This window comes from Dicentrarchus labrax, unplaced genomic scaffold (genome assembly GCF_905237075.1).
Source record: "Dicentrarchus labrax unplaced genomic scaffold, dlabrax2021, whole genome shotgun sequence".
Classification (NCBI taxonomy): Eukaryota; Metazoa; Chordata; class Actinopteri; family Moronidae; genus Dicentrarchus; species Dicentrarchus labrax.
This window is the reverse complement of record NW_026136785.1, coordinates 24,528-46,705: the sequence shown is the minus strand read 5'-3', so window position 1 is coordinate 46,705 and position 22,178 is coordinate 24,528. Positions and strand designations below refer to the sequence as shown.

The window sequence follows — 22,178 nt, the reverse complement described above, 5'->3', positions numbered from 1 at the left end:
CATTATAGAGTGGTTTGGTGTGGCTCTCTCACTTAGTTTGGCTGTAATGGACAAAACTATTAAAAGTGACTTTTTAGCGTTTCCCATGTAATTCTGGCTTTTTCCTGTTTCACATGCAATCGAGCCCCGGACTGATTTCGCACTCTTGCTGGGGCAGGTGTATATAGTTGTTTGCAGTGTTGTGTGTGTGTTTTTTTTTAAAAAGACATTGACTTTCCCCTCCACAAGGACCGGGACTTTGCCGCAGTGTGGAGGCTTTCTACCAACACCGGTCCACCCACCCTGCCACAACTCTTCTACAGCACAGTGACACTCTGCTTGGAAAAAAAATGTGTGTCCCATTCACACCTGTATAACACGCTGTCATGCCTCTGTGCTGTTCTGATTCTATGCACTGACAAGTCTTATAGGCCTGCTGTGTGTCTGCTGCCTGTCATATGGTTTAAGGGGGGGAATCATTGTGTGTCCCATTCACACCTGTATAACACGCTGTCATGCCTCTGTGCTATTCTGATTCTATGCACTGACAAGTTTTTTTATTTTTTATATTTTGGACATGTGGGTATGTTCATTAATGTGATCACTGTTACATCAGTTACATCCAGTAGCTGCGACGCAAGATATCGGACTGCCATTTGTGCTGGTTCATCTGCTGTTGCCACTGGCTCTGTTGCTGCCAAAAAAATAAAAAGCCTTGTATGTACAGGTACTTCACACTGTAATGCCCCTGTGTTATGTATCCATGCATATCTGTGCTGAGCTCTTATACTATGTGTCTGCCTGCTGTGATTGCCTTGTGCCACTGCTCTGTTCTGCATCACCATTTATTATTATTATTATTATTATTATTATTATTGGATTGTAGTTTAAATAATCTATTTTGCTCTGTACTTCTGCTGTGTTTGATGTTGTTGTTGTGAAGATGCAGAACACAACAACAATATATTTAATTGATATTTATTTCACTGAAGAAAAAGGGGAAACAAATTATACACAGCATGTAACTTTAATTTATACATAAATAATTTATTTACCCTTTTTTACTGAGAATTGTATTTTATTTGTAAAGCCCTTTCCACACTGATATGCTGCACTGTCCTGTATCCTGGACATCTGACTTCATATTTCAAATAAATTGTCATCATTTTATACTGGTATCATTGTTCTCTTGTCCTATATCAAATTTAAAGCAATAAATATTCTCAATAAACACTGATGATACATATTCTCAATAAAATGAAGACACAGGAGATAAACCGTACTGTAAATGAAAAATCCATTTATTATTGCATTGCCTGGCCTTGGAAATATGCAAATTCATTATCATTTATAGACTCTATACAACGGTTCCAAGCATGTTTTAATCATTTTTTTATATTTAGAGAAGACATTTCGACGCTATGCACGCGTTTCGCAGTTTGCCTCCGTCGGGATTCGAACCGGCGAGCGGGAGTGCCGTTCCGCACGTCGACCGCGCGTCTTTTGCGCTCTAGTGCGCATGCGCGGGTGCCGACCAAAACAGAGAAGAACGCTGGGGGAGCGCCTCTGCTCTGGGACAGCCTTCGTCTCTGTACCTGTGTTCCACATAAATGTCCCCACCTACCGATTTCAGAGGCTATCATTGGCTCATGCTCAAATGGAACAGGCCAATGGGTGAAGGCCAGGTCAACCCCATTGGTCTGTTCCATTTGGGTGCTGTGCTGTGATTCGACAGCTCGCCGCATGTCCCGCCCACCCCCAAAGCCACAGCCACGGTCAGTGTCATTCATTCATTCGGACTGAGCGGCGTTTGAGTGAGCGGACGGACGGACATTCACACAATATTATAAGGTTAGACAAACTTTATTGTTTGTAAAATTATGTGCTACATTGAAAAGGCAGCTTATATATTATACAGTAATCAGTTAGCAGTGAAACAGCGAGCCAATGTAACGTTAGCGTAAGTTAGGACTGCCGCCGATGTCATTACCGATCGGTGAAATGTGTTTAAAATAATATTCCCATACTGGGTTTACTTGTTGAGACCTAGGATATTGTACTGCTATTGTGTGGAGTTGATATTTAAAGTTTAACTGTGCTTTAGATGCGTTAGCATATAAATCGCTATTAGCATGCTAAGCGTTGGGAATGAATGAGCATTTAGCCACTGCTGTGATGAGCTGACGATCTCTGGAAACGCTTTAAAAACGTGATGAGACAACTTGGCTCACTTCTTAAGACCCTTGGTATGCTGGTACAACGAGGTGGAGTCAAAATTTGAAGTGTAAATATGGTTTAAATGTGTAAACAGACCAGCCGTGATTTTGCTAGCTAAAAACAAGGAGGTGAATGAGGTCATTTTAGTTACTACTTTTCTGAGGGCTGGCGATCTCTCACAATGTATTTAATCTTTAAACAGACTACCTGATTATCTTCCTTAGACCCTGTAGATGTAGTTACTACAGTTTGAAGTCAAAATTCAAAGTGTAAATATGGTTTAAATGTGTAAACAGGACGCCTGATGTTGAATGTATGTTAATGAATGGGCACAGTATCATTGAGTACAGTAATAGACTGTCAGTAGGATGTAAACAGTGCATGTGTAGCAGATTACTGACTTAAATCTTATTTCTTGTCTTTCTAGAAAATGCAGCCTATTTTCCGCTTTGAGGCAAACCTTGACCTGACCCTGCGGGCCTCTCAGGAGGCGCTGGCCTTGAGCCGCCGCCAGAGGGGGGCCTCTGCCTCTGCCACTGCCCTGGTGGTGGTTAAGACCCCTGAGCTGGTGCGCTCTGAGGCAAGAGACAGGGTGGTGCAGAAGGGAGGTAACCCCACCGATCACCATCAGGTGCTGGCCGAGAGCGAGCTGCAGCTCGGCCAGTACCGTGGTCAGACGTTCCGGTGGCTGCTGGAGAATGACGTGGGATACGCAGTCACCATCTGTGTGTCCCACGAGGGAGAGAGAGACAAAGGGGGCACTAGTCAGCAGAATGCCCTCATGGTGCACAAAGACGCCCTCGTCTCCTACGCCAGGCTGTTCCCGCCGATGGTGGCAGCCATCGACAGGCGTAGGATGCTCGAGGGCAGTCCCCAGACCATGAGGGGCGTGGACGACACGCTGGTGGGGTTCGGTGTTCATAGTGACCTGACCTACAAGACCCTGTACGAGTCGACGGACCGTGAGCGGGCAAGGTAAGTTGTTTGTTTGTTTGTGTGTGTGTGTGTGTGTCTGTGTGTGTGTGTGTGTGTGTGTGTGTGTATCTGTGTGTCTGTGTCTGTGTGTGTCTGTGTGTGTATCTGTGTCTGTCTGTGTGTGTATGTCTGTGTGTGTGCGTGACTTTTTTACCCATTGCATTTCTGTTCTCTTTTTAGCTATGTACAGTTTGTGAGGCAGGCGGCACCCACAGCCAAAGCGTCCAGGTTGGTGGACTTAAAAAAATATGTGCAGGCCCGGGATGCAGAGAAGGCAGCCCTGGCAGCACAACCACCACAACCACCCCTGGACGCTGTTGGTCCCCAGGATGGACCCTCGGATGCTGACCTGCTCGCTGCCGCCATGGAGGTCGACCCGTGCAGGGATGCCCCATCAGCCGTGCCCCCCTCTCTCTCTCCCCAGCCACCGGAACGTCCCCTTCAGGACAACACCTGTGGGGAGAGGTCAGGCCCCGGCGCACAGGTATGCTCAGTGATGACATATTGTGTTGTAGTGTGTGTGTGTCTGTGTTCAGTACACTAACGGTCTGACACTGCTGTGTGTTTCAGCTGCTACCACGTGGCTGGAGGCTGACGCTCCCGAAGAGCAGCACGACTGGGTGGGCAGGGCACTGTTCAGGAGGGCACCCAACGGGCAGGGTGTCCTCACATCTGAACTCCGCCTGTGGTGGCACCCACCAGGTGCCCGGCCCCTCTACACCCAGCCACCCGCCACAGCCCACCCCTTTTTCCAGAGTCCCTTTTTCCTGTGGGTGCCCTACAGGATGTGGGCGTACCACCTCCGCTGCCCCATCGTCGCCTGTGGGGGCAAGCTTGCGGGAGCTGGCCTCTACAAGACGGTGAGGAGGGTCTTGGACAGGAGCTGCTGGTACTTCATGGGCACGGAGTACCTGGAATGCAGCTCCTGTCACAAGAAGATGCCGGGATGGTCGCAGGACATCTTGGGACAGCTGGACATGGCCCATCGTGAGCAGTTTCCAGCAGTTCTCACGTACAAGTAAGTAATGTAAACAGTAACAGCAACAGTAATGTATTTCTGTGGTTTTCTCCAGTAACCTCTGATCACCTCTTTCCCCTCCCAGGTTGTCCTGCGACAGAGCTGTGATCGGGCTCATGAAGGAGCGCACTTTGGGCAACAGTGCGTCTCGCCTCCGTGCCTCTCTGGTGGAGCAGCACACCAGAGAGTGGATGGCGCGGTCGATGCTGTACCTTTCCGTGCTCCGCAAGCTTCGGGTACCGGGCGCTGCGCCGCTGGCGGCGTCGTCGCTCCCAACCATGCACCCGGTGCCCACAGTGCTCTGGCTCATCAACGTCTACGTCAGGGACGCCTTGACGAGGCTCGACGAGACGAGAGCCAGAGTCACTTCCATCTTTGGTGATCTTTTGAAGATGGACTCCACCAAGAAGGTAGGTTTTGTTATCCACCACAGCGTGCCGTGTACCCAGTGTAATGTTTGTTTTGTCATGTGTCTGAATGTTGTTGTGTTGCTGTGTCACACAGATCACCAAAAAGCTTGCGGGCGGTGCTGCCGGGACGGCCGCCTGGGTCACCAACGTCGGCAATGAGTACGGGCAGGTGCTCATGTCCGTCCTCACCGCAGCTGAGGGGGGCGGACTTGTCGACATGGCATGGTACCGCGAAGCCGGGAAGGCCCCTCCAAGGGTCCTGTACGTGGACCGGGACTGCTGTGCCACCGTGGGACAGTGTCAAACGTCCAAGCTGTTCCACGAGTGGCACGAGCTGGTCGTCAGGCTCGACGTGTGGCACCTCATGCGGCGTTTCGCCAGAGGGGTGACCACCGACAGCCACCAGCTCTACGGCCTCTTCATGGCGAGGCTCTCCTTCGCCATTTTTGAGTGGGACGCCGAAGACGTGTCCCGCCTGAGAGGAGCCAAGCAGTCCGAGGAGGGGAGGGACGCCCAGGAGGTCAAGCTGTCCGCCAAGGAGCTCGCCCGTCACTGCCGGCGCCGCACCAGGGGTGCAGTGGAGACGGAGCGGCTGGTCCAAGAGGTGCTGGACACCTTCTGGCACGTGACGGACAGCATGGGCGTCCCTTTGATCGACCGCGCCCGAATGGAGGAGATCTGGAGCACGCAGCGCCGACACCTCGACTGCATCCAGGACCCTGCGGGAGTGGACCTCTACACCAAGACGGGAGAGCTCACCAAAGGCGGGGTGAGGCTCCCCGTCTACCGGTGCGGCCGAGGCTCCACTTCCCTGGAATCGTTCCACCTGCACCTGTGCCGCTTCATCCCAGGTAAGTACATGTGTGGTTTACAACACAGACTCAATTATGTATTTGTGTGTTTATTTGTTCTCACACTAACTGTGTTGCTTTGTTTCTGCTTAGGACAATCTGCAAGTGATGTACACTTCCAGGTGTACCTGCTGGAGGGCCTGGTGCGGTGGAACGAGAATCGAGGGAGGACAGAGGTCGGCGCTGCGTTGCTACAGTGCCCAGCTGCGGCACAGCTTCGACCAGCTGACCCAAGAGCTTCTTGGGCTCACGCTGGTCGACACGTACACCATGCCCAGGGAGTACACAGGTAAGTCATAAATCTGTCTGAGGTAACGGTAACGTTTAACACCTGTCTTAGGTGTCTGTCATTTAACATCTGTGTCTCTGTGTGCCCACAGGGGAACTCATTGGGGTGGAGTACCTGTTCTCCCAGACGGGCGCTGTGCTGCAGAAGGACCTGGATGATCCTGACGCTCCAGGAGGGACTGATGAGGACGAAGCCGGGGGGTGGGGGGGGGCAGTGATGAAGAGTTCGAGGAGGAGGAACCAGAGGAGATTCGTCTCCTCGAACACCACAGCGCTCTCCTTCAGTCCTCAAACCTCACCCGCGTGGACCAAATGGAGGTGCAGCAGGCTGTGGAGGAGGAGGAGGAGGAGGAGGAGGAGGATGTTATCGGGCCAGGTGGAGGCAGCTACCAGCACGTCGTGGCCCTGGCCCAGGCCCTCGTGGAACTGCGCCACCGCCGCTACGTCACTCCCAGGCAAGCCAGAGAGATCACCGCTCTCTGGCTGAAGTTGAGTGATTGGGACAAGGCAGCGGTCAAATTCCCCCCCCCCGTCACCAGGGCCGGCTTGTCCAAGGCCGATTCCGGACCACCCAGCGGCACGCTCACATGCCAGGGGTGTGGATAGTGTGAAGCGGTAAGCAGTCACAATAAATTTCCAAGCTTTTTTTGGTTCTTGTCCTGTCCTGTCAGTCACTAATTAACTCACTGACTCACTCTCTCTCTCTCTCTCTCCTCTCTCTCTCTCTGTCTATGTAGTGCGGTCCTCGGCAAGGGGGGCGGGAGCGGCGCAGTCTCCCGATGTGTCGAGTCTTGTGGAGGCTGTCCTGCTGGACCTCAGCATCCTCCACTGCAGCGAGGGCAGGAAGATTGCCGGGGTCTGGATTCCTCGCTGGGGTGCCGTCATGAGGGACTATCTAACAATTCGCGAGAATGTTTATAGTTGTGCAGCCCTCATGACGAGCACCCGCATCCAGCTATATGATGTCAATCGGCGGACCCTGACGCAATGGTAAGACCTGATCCTTTCTCTCACATCTGATTTGAAGTGGCACTGTGTGAGTGTGTGTGTGTGATGTCATGATTACTAATGTGCATTTGTTACATTCTGTTTTTTAAGGCACAACCAGAGGAGCAAGGCCATGATGAGGGACACCATCGCCATTGCAGTCCTGGGGCCCAGCACTCCCCCAGACTGCAGCGGAGCCCCTGCCTGCCCCACCGACTGTGCTGCAGCAGCCTGAGCAGCCAGACCAGCCCCTCCAGCACTGCCTGCCCACGGACGCTTCTGGTCCTGGACCTCATCGTCGCCAGCTCCTCCACTGCCTCCTCCTCCTCCTCATCAGCCACCCCACAAGCCTCCAGCGCGGACGCCGTCCTGTCCACCAGCGTCAGCGCGGAGGCCGGTGACATCCCCTCCACAGCCACAGCTGCCACTGCTCCACCAGTGCCAAGGAACACCGCCTGGAGGCGCAAGCTCCAGGAGGAGAAAGAGCGTTGTGCCGGGAGCTGGGAGAACACTTATAACCAGCAAAGAAGGTCTCCCACTTTAACTGCAGGCGCAGTGGCCAACCGAAGACGCGGGCGTTTGGCCACAGCCGCTACAAGAAGGAGACCTTCTGCTCCCGGGCCGAGGGGAAAGGGAGAACTGTGGAGCAGTGGCTGGCAGAGGTGAAGGGGCGTGATGGAGCAGCCCCCCCTGCCTGAGCGAACACTTCACTTTGTGTGTGTGTGTGTGTGTGTGAGTGAGTGATGGGGCGGCTCCCCCTCTCTGAGCGAACGCTTTGTGTGTGTGTGTGTGTGTGTGTTTGGGAGGGAGGGATTTGTAAATATTGTGTATATAGTGTATTTAGTTTGTCAATTATGTTTGCTAAATAAATATTGTGTATATAGTTGTCTTATATAAGATATTCCTTTATTTGTCCCACAATGGGGAAATTCCAATATATATCTATATAGTTGTATATTGCTGTCTTAATTGTTTTTGTTTTAAATAAACTTTTCTTTTTTAAACCAATGCTTTCTCCTGCTTCTTTCGGTCTTTAAGAAATTAAATAAATATAGGGAAGACTAGGTATCTAGACTAGGTGCCTGATATCACTAAATTCCCACAGGTAACAGTCACACAATACATCATTCCCTCTCCTCACTTAAAACTAGGGTCAAGGGGTCAACCCAGGGTCAGGTTCAAAGGTTTACCTAGAGACTAGGTGAGAATGGGCCTCAAATGGACACTGTAAAACAACAGGGGGTGCTGAGGGTTTAGTTGGACAGAATGGAAGGCAGAAAAGCAACGCGGAAAACCAAACACGTCACTTCATTAGGTTTGTTAGAAATATACTTTGTTAAACTGCATCTGTGTTTCTATGTACCTTGACTAACAGAGTTCTGTATTGTATTTGTATTTAAGTGGACTACGACTGCACATCCTCCTCCTCCTCCTCCAGCTCCTCTCCTTGACGGCTTCAGGCAGCAGAGCCAGTGGCGGGGACCAGCAAGCCCACCCGTTGCACTGTGTACAGGCGCAAAATTAAAGCAGCAAAAGACAAAAAAGTCCTCCAAAGTACCAGGGGAAAGCCACAGCACAAACCTGGTGACCCCTGCAACATCCGTGGCCAAGCATGCACGGTGGATGGTGGCCACACTTACCTCAAGGGCCAATACTTTTGTGCTGTGGAAGAGGGCCCTGGAGGACGCACAGTGCAAGAGTAGATCAGGGAACAGCTTGGCCCTGGTGAGCTACAGAAGCTCCCCAGAACAACAGCCTGGAACCTCAAACAGAGGCATGAGAAACCAGAGAAACCAGGTGGGAAAGTGAGGAAGCCCCACAAACTGCGGATCTGCCAACTCTGTGGCCAGCCACAGCAGAAAGACTTTGGCCACAGCCAATATGGGGGAGAGCACTTCTGTGCTTTCTATGAAGGGAAGACTGTGGAGCTGTGGCTGGCTGAGAAGAGTTTAAAAAGACATTAAAAGTTTTTTTTTTTTAAATATTTACTGTACTATTATCCAAGCACCTTATATGTTTCATCTGTTCACTGCACCTTATATTTTTTATTTTTAGTTTGCACTGCAATTATACTGGTTATTTATCCATTTTTTATATTGCATTCTATGTTGATTTTTTTGATATGTCTGTGTGTTGTTACTGTGTGTAATGCTGCTGCTACATTGCACTTTCCCAGCTTATCTATTATACATTTTGACCATTCCTAATAAATATTGAATTGATTAAAACCTTGTCATGTCTATTTAAATACTTTTTAACTTGACTTTTTAAACCTGGAGCCATTCAGGAGGCCAAAACGATACAAATATTAATGCACATTTAACAAAACAGGTCTCCTTGCTTTAAATGCGTGCAGGGGCCTTTAATTCGCCATATGATAAGTAACCATGTGCTCGGGATGACGTCGAACAACAGCTGAGAAAACAAGCTTTTTCACACAAGCTGCCATTCTCTTCCAGAAGCACCTATCTGCCAGTTTCCACCTCAGGAAGCTTCACAGCAGTGACTTGTACATTATAGAGTGGTTTTCTGTGTTCCAAATGCAGTTACGCTTTTTCGACAAAAGAGGGCAGACTTGACCACAGAATAATTCATTCTGGACTTGCAAAGCTTCACAGTGGCATAATTAAAGTGATGCATAAGTGGTTTGGTGTGGCTCTCTCACTTAGTTCAGCTGTAATGGACAAAACTATTAAAAGTGACTTTTTTGCGGTTCACATGTAATTCTGGCTTTTTCCTGTTTCACATGCAATTCTGTGGGACTTTGGTGTTTTTCCACCTAAGTGTGCCGAATGAGCTTCTCAGGCTGAGAAAACAAGCTTTTTCACACAAGCTGCCGTTCTCTTCCAGAAGCACCTATCTGCCAGTTTCCACCTCAGGAAGCTTCACAGCGTCGACTTGTACATTATAGAGTGGTTTGGTGTGGCTCTCTCACTTAGTTTGGCTGTAATGAACAAAACTATTAAAAGTGACTTTTTTGCGTTTCCCATGTAATTCTTGCTTTTTCCTGTTTCACATGCAATTCTGTGGGACTTTGGTGTTTTTCCACATAAGTGTGCCAGGCTGAAAAAACAAGCTTTTTCACACAAGCTGCCATTCTCTTCCAGAAGCACCTATCTGCCAGTTTCCACCTCAGGAAGCTTCACAGCGGTGACTTGTACATTATGGAGTGGTTTGGTGTGGGTCTCTCACTTAGTTTGGTTGTAATACACAAAACTATTAAAAGTGACTTTTTTGCGTTTCCCATGTAATTCTGGCTTTTTCGTTTTACATGCAATTCTGTGGGACTTTGGTGTTTTTCCACCCAAGTGTGACAGGCTGAGAAAACAAGCTTTTTCACACAAGCTGCCACTATCTTCCAGAAGCATCTATCTGCCAGTTTCCACCTCAGGAAGCTTCACAGCGACGACTTGTACATTATAGAGTGGTTTGGTGTGGCTCTCTCACTTAGTTTGGCTGTAATGGACAAAAATATTAAAAGTGACTTTTTTGCGTTTCCCATGTAATTCTGGCTTTTTCCTGTTTCACATGCAATTCTGTGGGACTTTGGTGTTTTTCCACGAGTGTGCCAGGCTGAAAAAACAAGCTTTTTCACACAAGCTGCCATTCTCTTCCAGATGCACCTATCTGCCAGTTTCCACCTCAGGAAGCTTCACAGCGGTGACTTGTACATTATAGAGTGGTTTGATGTGGCTCTCTCACTTAGTTTGGCTGTAATGAACAAAACTATTAAAAGTGACTTTTTTGCGTTTACCATGTAATTCTTGCTTTTTCCTGTTTCACATGCAATTCTGTGGGACTTTGGTGTTTTTCCACATGAGTGTGCCAGGCTGAAAAAACAAGCTTTTTCACACAAGCTGCCATTCTCTTCCAGAAGCACCTATCTGCCAGTTTCCACCTCAGGAAGCTTCACAGCGGTGACTTGTACATTATAGAGTGGTTTTCTGTGTTCCAAATGCAGTTATGCTTTTTCGACAAAAGAGGGCACACTTGACCACAGAATAATTCATTCTGGACTTGCAAAGCTTCACAGTGGCATAATTAAAGTGATGCATAAGTGGTTTGGTGTGGCTCTCTCACTTAGTTCAGCTGTAATGGACAAAAATATTAAAAGTGACTTTTTTGCATTTCCCATGTAATTCTGGCTTTTTCCTGTTTCACATTCAATTCTGTGGGACTTTGGTGTTTTTCCACCTAAGTGTGCCAGGCTGAGAAAACAAGCTTTTTCACACAAGCTGCCATTCTCTTCCAGAAGCACCTATCTGCCAGTTTCCACCTCAGGAAGCTTCACAGCGGCATCCTGAAGATGATTGGACACCCTCCTCAGAGGATGACAGCAACACCACTGATAAGGAGTACCAGCCAGTGCCTGATTCCTCTTCCTCAGGGGAAGAGGACGATACAGACACAGCGGTGGAGGCCGAGCAGCTGATGGCAGAGACAGTGGAGCCGGCGGGTGAGTGGACGTCTCATCATTGGAAAATTATGTGGTTTCACACTGCTGAAGAGACACTGCACTACAATCCAGTACCCACTGGTATCACCCCAGGGCCCACCCTTTATGCAGTTGCACGCATCAGCAACCTGAGTTCTACCCCTTATCTGTCAGTTTCCACCTCAGAAAGCTTCACAGCGGTGAATTTTACATTATAGAGTGGTTTTCTGTGTTCCAACTGCAGTTACGCCTTTTCGACAAAAGAGGGAATACTTGACCACAGAATAATTCATTTTGGACTTGCAAAGCTTCACAGTGGCATAATTAAAGTGATGGATGAAGTGGTTTGGTGTGGCTCTCTCACTTAGTTTAGCTGTAATGGACAAAACTATGAAAAGTGACTTTTTTGCGTTTTCCATGTAATTCTGTCTTTTCCTGTTTCACATGTAATTCTGTGGGACTTTGGTGTTTTTCCACCTAAGTGTGCCAGGCTGAGAAAACAAGCTTTTTCACACAAGCTGCCATTCTCTTCCAGAAGCACCTATCTGCCAGATTCCACCTCAGGAAGCTTCACAGCGGCGACTTGTACATTATAGAGTGGTTTGGTGTGGCTCTCTCACTTAGTTTGGCTGTAATGGACAAAAATATTAAAAGTGACTTTTTTGCGTTTCCCATGTAATTCTGGCTTTTTGCTGTTCCACATGCAATTCTGTGGGACTTTGGTGTTTTTCCACCTAAGTGTGCAGGGCTGAAAAAACAAGCTTTTTCACACAAGCTGCCATTCTCTTCCAGAAGCACCTATCTGCCAGTTTCCACCTCAGGAAGCTTCACAGCGGCATCCTGAAGATGATTGGACACCCTCCTCAGAGGATGACAGCAACACCACTGATGAGGAGTACCAGCCAGTGCCTGATTCCTCTTCCTCAGGGGAAGAGGACGATACAGACACAGCGGTGGAGGCCGAGCAGCTGATGACAGAGACAGTGGAGCCGGCGGGTGAGTGGATGTCTCATCATTGGAAAATTATGTGGTTTCACACTGCTGAAGAGACACTGCACTACAATCCAGTACCCACTGGTATCACCCCAGGGCCCACCCTTTATGCAGTTGCACGCATCAGCAACCTGAGTTCTGCCCCTTATCTGTCAGTTTCCACCTCAGAAAGCTTCACAAAGGTGAATTTTACATTATACAGTGGTTTTCTGTGTTCCAACTGCAGTAACGCCTTTTCGACAAAAGAGGGAATACTTGACCATAGAATAATTCATTTTGGACTTGCAAAGCTTCACAGTGGCATAATTAAAGTGATGGATGAAGTGGTTTGGTGTGGCTCTCTCACTTAGTTTAGCTGTAATGGACAAAACTATGAAAAGTGACTTTTATGCGTTTTCCATGTAATTCTGGCTTTTTCCTGTTTCACATGCAATTCTGTGGGACTTTGGTGTTTTTCCACCTAAGTGTGCCGAATGAGCTTCTCAGGCTGAGAAAACAAGCTTTTTCACACAAGCTGCCATTCTCTTCCAGAAGCACCTATGTGCCAGTTTCCACCTCAGGAAGCCTCACAGCGGCGACTTGTACATTATAGAGTGGATTTGTGTGGCTCTGTCACTTAGTTTGGCTGTAATGCACAAAACTATTAAAAGTGACTTTTCTGCGTTTCCCATGTAATTCTGGCTTTTTCTTGTTTCACATGCAATTCTGTGGGACTTTGGTGTTTTTCCACCTAAGTGTGCCGAATGAGCTTCTCAGGCTGAGAAAACAAGCTTTTTCACACAAGCTGCCATTCTCTTCCAGAAGCACCTATGTGCCAGTTTCCACCTCAGGAAGCCTCACAGCGGCGACTTGTACATTATAGAGTGGTTTTGTGTGGCTCTGTCACTTAGTTTGGCTGTAATGCACAAAACTATTAAAAGTGACTTTTCTGCGTTTCCCATGTAATTCTGTCTTTTTCTTGTTTCACATGCAATTCTGTGGGACTTTGGTGTTTTTCCACCTAAGTGTGCCGAATGAGCTTCTCAGGCTGAGAAAAGAAGCTTTTTCACACAAGCTGCCATTCTCTTCCAGAAGCACCTATCTGCCAGTTTCCACCTCAGGAAGCTTCACAGCGGTGACTTGTACATTATAGAGTGGTTCTCTGTGTTCCAACTGAAATTACACTTTTTCGACAGAAGAGGGCACACTTGACCACAGAATAATTCATTCTGGACTTGCAAAGCTTCACAGTGGCATTATGAAATTGATGCATGTAGTGGTTTGGTGTGGCTCTCTCACAAAGTTCAGCTGTAATGGACAAAACTATTAAAAGTGACTTTTTTGCGTTTCCCATGTAATTCTGTCTTTTTCCTGTTTCACATGCAATTCTGTGGGACTTTGGTGTTTTTCCACCTAAGTGTGCCAAATGAGCTTCTCAGGCTGAGAAAACAAGCTTTTTCACACAAGCTGCCATTCTCTTCCAGAAGCACCTATGTGCCAGTTTCCACCTCAGGAAGCCTCACAGCGGCGACTTGTACATTATAGAGTGGTTTTGTGTGGCTCTGTCACTTAGTTTGGCTGTAATGCACAAAACTATTAAAAATGACTTTTCTGCGTTTCCCATGTAATTCTGGCTTTTTCTTGTTTCACATGCAATTCTGTGGGACTTTGGTGTTTTTCCACCTAAGTGTGCCGAATGAGCTTCTCAGGCTGAGGAAACAAGCTTTTTCACACAAGCTGCCATTCTCTTCCAGAAGCACCTATGTGCCAGTTTCCACCTCAGGAATCCTCACAGCGGCGACTTGTACATTATAGAGTGGATTTGTGTGGCTCTGTCACTTAGTTTGGCTGTAATGCACAAAACTATTAAAAGTGACTTTTCTGCGTTTCCCATGTAATTCTGGCTTTTTCTTGTTTCACATGCAATTCTGTGGGACTTTGGTGTTTTTCCACCTAAGTGTGCCGAATGAGCTTCTCAGGCTGAGAAAACAAGCTTTTTCACACAAGCTGCCATTCTCTTCCAGAAGCACCTATGTGCCAGTTTCCACCTCAGGAAGCCTCACAGCGGCGACTTGTACATTATAGAAGTGTTTTGTGTGGCTCTGTCACTTAGTTTGGCTGTAATGCACAAAACTATTAAAAGTGACTTTTCTGCGTTTCCCATGTAATTCTGGCTTTTTCTTGTTTCACATGCAATTCTGTGGGACTTTGGTGTTTTTCCACCTAAGTGTGCCGAATGAGCTTCTCAGGCTGAGAAAACAAGCTTTTTCACACAAGCTGCCATTCTCTTCCAGAAGCACCTATGTGCCAGTTTCCACCTCAGGAAGCCTCACAGCGGCGACTTGTACATTATAGAGTGGTTTTGTGTGGCTCTGTCACTTAGTTTGGCTGTAATGCACAAAACTATTAAAAGTGACTTTTCTGCGTTTCCCATGTAATTCTGGCTTTTTCTTGTTTCACATGCAATTCTGTGGGACTTTGGTGTTTTTCCACCTAAGTGTGCCGAATGAGCTTCTCAGGCTGAGAAAACAAGCTTTTTCACACAAGCTGCCATTCTCTTCCAGAAACACCTATGTGCCAGTTTCCACCTCAGGAAGCCTCACAGCGGCGACTTGTACATTATAGAGTGGATTTGTGTGGCTCTGTCACTTAGTTTGGCTGTAATGCACAAAACTATTAAAAGTGACTTTTCTGCGTTTCCCATGTAATTCTGGCTTTTTCTGGTTTCACATGCAATTCTGTGGGACTTTGGTGTTTTTCCACCTAAGTGTGCCGAATGAGCTTCTCAGGCTGAGAAAACAAGCTTTTTCACACAAGCTGCCATTCTCTTCCAGAAGCACCTATGTGCCAGTTTCCACCTCAGGAAGCCTCACAGCGGCAACTTGTACATTATAGAGTGGTTTGGTGTGGCTCTGTCACTTAGTTTGGCTGTAATGCAAAAAACTATTAAAAGTGACTTTTCTGCGTTTCCCATGTAATTCTGGCTTTTTCTTGTTTCACATGCAATTCTGTGGGACTTTGGTGTTTTTCCACCTAAGTGTGCCGAATGAGCTTCTCAGGCTGAGAAAACAAGCTTTTTCACACAAGCTGCCATTCTCTTCCAGAAGCACCTATGTGCCAGTTTCCACCTCAGGAAGCCTCACAGCGGCGACTTGTACATTATAGAGTGGTTTGGTGTGGCTCTGTCACTTAGTTTGGCTGTAATGCACAAAACTATTAAAAGTGACTTTTCTGCGTTTCCCATGTAATTCTGGCTTTTTCTGGTTTCACATGCAATTCTGTGGGACTTTGGTGTTTTTCCACCCAAGTGTGCCCAATGAGCTTCTCAGGCTGAGAAAACAAGCTTTTTCACACAAGCTGCCATTCTCTTCCAGAAGCACCTATGTGCCAGTTTCCACCTCAGGAAGCCTCACAGCGGCGACTTGTACATTATAGAGTGGTTTGGTGTGGCTCTGTCACTTAGTTTGGCTGTAATGCACAAAACAATTAAAAGTGACTTTTCTGCGTTTCCCATGTAATTCTGGCTTTTTCTTGTTTCACATGCAATTCTGTGGGACTTTGGTGTTTTTCCACCTAAGTGTGCCGAATGAGCTTCTCAGGCTGAGAAAACAAGCTTTTTCACACAAGCTGCCATTCTCTTCCAGAAGCACCTATGTGCCAGTTTCCACCTCAGGAAGCCTCACAGCGGCGACTTGTACATTATAGAGTGGATTTGTGTGGCTCTGTCACTTAGTTTGGCGGTAATGCACAAAACTATTAAAAGTGACTTTTCTGCGTTTCCCATGTAATTCTGGCTTTTTCTTGTTTCACATGCAATTCTGTGGGACTTTGGTGTTTTTCCACCTAAGTGTGCCGAATGAGCTTCTCAGGCTGAGAAAACAAGCTTTTTCACACAAGCTGCCATTCTCTTCCAGAAGCACCTATCTGCCAGTTTCCACCTCAGGAAGCTTCACAGCGGTGACTTGTACATTATAGAGTGGTTCTCTGTGTTCCAACTGAAATTACACTTTTTCGACAGAAGAGGGCAGACTTGACCACAGAATAATTCATTCTGGACTTGCAAAGCTTCACAGTGGCATTATGAAATTGATGCATGAAGTGGTTTGGTGTGGCTCTCTCACAAAGTTCAGCTGTAATGGACAAAACTATTAAAAGTGACTTTTTTGCGTTTCCCATGTAATTCTGTCTTTTTCCTGTTTCACATGCAATTCTGTGGGACTTTGGTGTTTTTCCACCTAAGTGTGCCAAATGAGCTTCTCAGGCTGAGAAAACAAGCTTTTTCACACAAGCTGCCATTCTCTTCCAGAAGCACCTATCTTACAGTTTCCACCTCAGGAAGCCTCACAGCGGCGACTTGTACATTATAGAGTGGTTTGGTGTGGCTCTGTCACTTAGTTTGGCTGTATTGCACAAAACTATTAAAAGTGACTTTTCTGCGTTTCCCATGTAATTCTGGCTTTTTCTGGTTTCACATGCAATTCTGTGGGACTTTGGTGTTTTTCCACCTAAGTGTGCTGAATGAGCTTCTCAGGCTGAGAAAACAAGCTTTTTCACACAAGCTGCCATTCTCTTCCAGAAGCACCTATGTGCCAGTTTCAACATCAGGAAGCCTCACAGCGGCGACTTGTACATTATAGAGTGGTTTGGTGTGGCTCTGTCACTTAGTTTGGCTGTAATGCACAAAACTATTAAAAGTGACTTTTCTGCGTTTCCCATGTAATATTCTGGCTTTTTCTGGTTTCACATGCAATTCTGTGGGACTTTGGTGTTTTTCCACCTAAGTGTGCCGAATGAGCTTCTCAGGCTGAGAAAACAAGCTTTTTCACACAAGCTGCCATTCTCTTCCAGAAGCACCTATGTGCCAGTTTCCACCTCAGGAAGCCTCACAGCGGCGACTTGTACATTATAGAGTGGTTTGGTGTGGCTCTGTCACTTAGTTTGGCTGTAATGCACAAAACTATTAAAAGTGACTTTTCTGCGTTTCCCATGTAATTCTGGCTTTTTCTTGTTTCACATGCAATTCTGTGGGACTTTGGTGTTTTTCCACCTAAGTGTGCTGAATGAGCTTCTCAGGCTGAGAAAACAAGTTTTTTCACACAAGCTGCCATTCTCTTCCAGAAGCAGCTATGTGCCAGTTTCCACCTCAGGAAGCCTCACAGCGGCGACTTGTACATTATAGAGTGGTTTGGTGTGGCTCTGTCACTTAGTTTGTCTGTAATGCACAAAACTATTAAAAGTGACTTTTCTGCGTTTCCCATGTAATTCTGGCTTTTTCTGGTTTCACATGCAATTCTGTGGGACTTTGGTGTTTTTCCACCTAAGTGTGCCGAATGAGCTTCTCAGGCTGAGAAAACAAGCTTTTTCACACAAGCTGCCATTCTCTTCCAGAAGCACCTATGTGCCAGTTTCCACCTCAGGAAGCCTCACAGCGGCAACTTGTACATTATAGAGTGGTTTGGTGTGGCTCTGTCACTTAGTTTGGCTGTAATGCAAAAAACTATTAAAAGTGACTTTTCTGCGTTTCCCATGTAATTCTGGCTTTTTCTTGTTTCACATGCAATTCTGTGGGACTTTGGTGTTTTTCCACCTAAGTGTGCCGAATGAGCTTCTCAGGCTGAGAAAACAAGCTTTTTCACACAAGCTGCCATTCTCTTCCAGAAGCACCTATGTGCCAGTTTCCACCTCAGGAAGCCTCACAGCGGCGACTTGTACATTATAGAGTGGTTTGGTGTGGCTCTGTCACTTAGTTTGGCTGTAATGCACAAAACTATTAAAAGTGACTTTTCTGCGTTTCCCATGTAATTCTGGCTTTTTCTGGTTTCACATGCAATTCTGTGGGACTTTGGTGTTTTTCCACCTAAGTGTGCCGAATGAGCTTCTCAGGCTGAGAAAACAAGCTTTTTCACACAAGCTGCCATTCTCTTCCAGAAGCACCTATCTTACAGTTTCCACCTCAGGAAGCCTCACAGCGGCGACTTGTACATTATAGAGTGGTTTGGTGTGGCTCTGTCACTTAGTTTGGCTGTAATGCACAAAACTATTAAAAGTGACTTTTCTGCGTTTCCCATGTAATTCTGGCTTTTTCTTGTTTCACATGCAATTCTGTGGGACTTTGGTGTTTTTCCACCTAAGTGTGCCGAATGAGCTTCTCAGGCTGAGAAAACAAGCTTTTTCACACAAGCTGCCATTCTCTTCCAGAAGCACCTATCTGCCAGTTTCCACCTCAGGAAGCTTCACAGCGGTGACTTGTACATTATAGAGTGGTTCTCTGTGTTCCAACTGAAATTACACTTTTTCGACAGAAGAGGGCACACTTGACCACAGAATAATTCATTCTGGACTTGCAAAGCTTCACAGTGGCATTATGAAATTGATGTATGAAGTGGTTTGGTGTGGCTCTCTCACAAAGTTCAGCTGTAATGGACAAAACTATTAAAAGTGACTTTTTTGCGTTTCCCATGTAATTCTGTCTTTTTCCTGTTTCACATGCAATTCTGTGGGACTTTGGTGTTTTTCCACCTAAGTGTGCCGAATGAGCTTCTCAGGCTGAGAAAACAAGCTTTTTCACACAAGCTGCCATTCTCTTCCAGAAGCACCTATGTGCCAGTTTCCACCTCAGGAAGCCTCACAGCGGCGACTTGTACATTATAGAGTGGTTTTGTGTGGCTCTGTCACTTAGTTTGGCTGTAATGCACAAAACTATTAAAAGTGACTTTTCTGCGTTTCCCATGTAATTCTGGCTGTTTGTTGTTTCACATGCAGTTCTGTGGGACTTTGGTGTTTTTCCACCTAAGTGTGCTGAATGAGCTTCTCAGGCTGAGAAAACAAGCTTTTTCACACAAGCTGCCATTCTCTTCCAGAAGCACCTATGTGCCAGTTTCCACCTCAGGAAGCCTCACAGCGGCGACTTGTACATTATAGAGTGGTTTGGTGTGGCTCTGTCACTTAGTTTGGCTGTAATGCACAAAACTATTAAAAGTGACTTTTCTGCGTTTCCCATGTAATTCTGGCTTTTTCTTGTTTCACATGCAATTCTGTGGGACTTTGGTGTTTTTCCACCTAAGTGTGCTGAATGAGCTTCTCAGGCTGAGAAAACAAGCTTTTTCACACAAGCTGCCATTCTCTTCCAGAAGCACCTATGTGCCAGTTTCCACATCAGGAAGCCTCACAGCGGCGACTTGTACATTATAGAGTGGTTTGGTGTGGCTCTGTCACTTAGTTTGGCTGTAATGCACAAAACTATTAAAAGTGACTTTTCTGCGTTTCCCATGTAATTCTGGCTTTTTCTTGTTTCACATGCAATTCTGTGGGACTTTGGTGTTTTTCCACCTAAGTGTGCTGAATGAGCTTCTCAGGCTGAGAAAACAAGCTTTTTCACACAAGCTGCCATTCTCTTCCAGAAGCACCTATGTGCCAGTTTCCACCTCAGGAAGCCTCACAGCGGCGACTTGTACATTATAGAGTGGTTTGGTGTGGCTCTGTCACTTAGTTTGGCTGTAATGCAAAAAACTATTAAAAGTGACTTTTCTGCGTTTCCCATGTAATTCTGGCTTTTTCTTGTTTCACATGCAATTCTGTGGGACTTTGGTGTTTTTCCACCTAAGTGTGCCGAATGAGCTTCTCAGGCTGAGAAAACAAGCTTTTTCACACAAGCTGCCATTCTCTTCCAGAAGCACCTATGTGCCAGTTTCCACCTCAGGAAGCCTCACAGCGGCGACTTGTACATTATAGAGTGGTTTTGTGTGGCTCTGTCACTTAGTTTGGCTGTAATGCACAAAACTATTAAAAGTGACTTTTCTGCGTTTCCCATGTAATTCTGGCTTTTTCTTGTTTCACATGCAGTTCTGTGGGACTTTGGTGTTTTTCCACCTAAGTGTGGTGAATGAGCTTCTCAGGCTGAGAAAACAAGCTTTTTCACACAAGCTGCCATTCTCTTCCAGAAGCACCTATGTGCCAGTTTCCACCTCAGGAAGCCTCACAGCGGCGACTTGTACATTATAGAGTGGTTTGGTGTGGCTCTGTCACTTAGTTTGGCTGTAATGCACAAAACTATTAAAAGTGACTTTTCTGCGTTTCCCATGTAATTCTGGCTTTTTCTTGTTTCACATGCAATTCTGTGGGACTTTGGTGTTTTTCCACCTAAGTGTGCTGAATGAGCTTCTCAGGCTGAGAAAACAAGCTTTTTCACACAAGCTGCCATTCTCTTCCAGAAGCACCTATGTGCCAGTTTCCACATCAGGAAGCCTCACAGCGGCAACTTGTACATTATAGAGTGGTTTGGTGTGGCTCTGTCACTTAGTTTGGCTGTAATGCACAAAACTATTAAAAGTGACTTTTCTGCGTTTCCCATGTAATTCTGGCTTTTTCTTGTTTCACATGCAATTCTGTGGGACTTTGGTGTTTTTCCACCTAAGTGTGCCGAATGAGCTTCTCAGGCTGAGAAAACAAGCTTTTTCACACAAGCTGCCATTCTCTTCCAGAAGCACCTATGTGCCAGTTTCCACCTCAGGAAGCCTCACAGCGGCGACTTGTACATTATAGAGTGGTTTTGTGTGGCTCTGTCACTTAGTTTGGCTGTAATGCACAAAACTATTAAAAGTGACTTTTCTGCGTTTCCCATGTAATTCTGGCTTTTTGTTGTTTCACATGCAGTTCTGTGGGACTTTGGTGTTTTTCCACCTAAGTGTGCTGAATGAGCTTCTCAGGCTGAGAAAACAAGCTTTTTCACACAAGCTGCCATTCTCTTCCAGAAGCACCTATGTGCCAGTTTCCACCTCAGGAAGCCTCACAGCGGCGACTTGTACATTATAGAGTGGTTTGGTGTGGCTCTGTCACTTAGTTTGGCTGTAATGCACAAAACTATTAAAAGTGACTTTTCTGCGTTTCCCATGTAATTCTGGCTTTTTCTTGTTTCACATGCAATTCTGTGGGACTTTGGTGTTTTTCCACCTAAGTGTGCTGAATGAGCTTCTCAGGCTGAGAAAACAAGCTTTTTCACACAAGCTGCCATTCTCTTCCAGAAGCACCTATGTGCCAGTTTCCACATCAGGAAGCCTCACAGCGGCAACTTGTACATTATAGAGTGGTTTGGTGTGGCTCTGTCACTTAGTTTGGCTGTAATGCACAAAACTATTAAAAGTGACTTTTCTGCGTTTCCCATGTAATATTCTGGCTTTTTCTGGTTTCACATGCAATTCTGTGGGACTTTGGTGTTTTTCCACCTAAGTGTGCCGAATGAGCTTCTCAGGCTGAGAAAACAAGCTTTTTCACACAAGCTGCCATTCTCTTCCAGAAGCACCTATGTGCCAGTTTCCACCTCAGGAAGCCTCACAGCGGCGACTTGTACATTATAGAGTGGTTTGGTGTGGCTCTGTCACTTAGTTTGGCTGTAATGCACAAAACTATTAAAAGTGACTTTTCTGCGTTTCCCATGTAATTCTGGCTTTTTCTTGTTTCACATGCAATTCTGTGGGACTTTGGTGTTTTTCCACCTAAGTGTGCTGAATGAGCTTCTCAGGCTGAGAAAACAAGTTTTTTCACACAAGCTGCCATTCTCTTCCAGAAGCAGCTATGTGCCAGTTTCCACCTCAGGAAGCCTCACAGCGGCGACTTGTACATTATAGAGTGGTTTGGTGTGGCTCTGTCACTTAGTTTGGCTGTAATGCACAAAACTATTAAAAGTGACTTTTCTGCGTTTCCCATGTAATTCTGGCTTTTTCTGGTTTCACATGCAATTCTGTGGGACTTTGGTGTTTTTCCACCTAAGTGTGCCGAATGAGCTTCTCAGGCTGAGAAAACAAGCTTTTTCACACAAGCTGCCATTCTCTTCCAGAAGCACCTATGTGCCAGTTTCCACCTCAGGAAGCCTCACAGCGGCAACTTGTACATTATAGAGTGGTTTGGTGTGGCTCTGTCACTTAGTTTGGCTGTAATGCAAAAAACTATTAAAAGTGACTTTTCTGCGTTTCCCATGTAATTCTGGCTTTTTCTTGTTTCACATGCAATTCTGTGGGACTTTGGTGTTTTTCCACCTAAGTGTGCCGAAT

General features: G+C 46.5%; 1 protein-coding gene across 1 annotated transcript; it reads left to right on the top strand.

The window, feature by feature from the left end:
• Positions 1 to 4,334: 4,334 nt before the first annotated feature.
• Positions 4,335 to 5,911, top strand: LOC127359842 (uncharacterized). Its single transcript, XM_051394092.1, has 4 exons — positions 4,335 to 4,599; positions 4,694 to 5,450; positions 5,544 to 5,739; positions 5,831 to 5,911. Exons 1-4 carry the CDS (start codon positions 4,381 to 4,383, stop codon positions 5,895 to 5,897), a joined length of 1,239 nt encoding a protein of 412 aa, XP_051250052.1. The 5' UTR covers positions 4,335 to 4,380; the 3' UTR covers positions 5,898 to 5,911.
• Positions 5,912 to 22,178: the final 16,267 nt, after the last annotated feature.

Bases quoted from the DNA above. Each gene is read 5' to 3' on its own strand.
- LOC127359842 (XM_051394092.1), top strand. From the start codon at position 4,381: ATGGCGCGGTCGATGCTGTACCTTTCCGTGCTCCGCAAGCTTCGGGTA. The intron at 4,600-4,693 runs GTAGGTTTTGTT...TGTGTCACACAG, and splicing joins AGATGGACTCCACCAAGAAG to ATCACCAAAAAGCTTGCGGG. The intron at 5,451-5,543 runs GTAAGTACATGT...GTTTCTGCTTAG, and splicing joins CCTGTGCCGCTTCATCCCAG to GACAATCTGCAAGTGATGTA.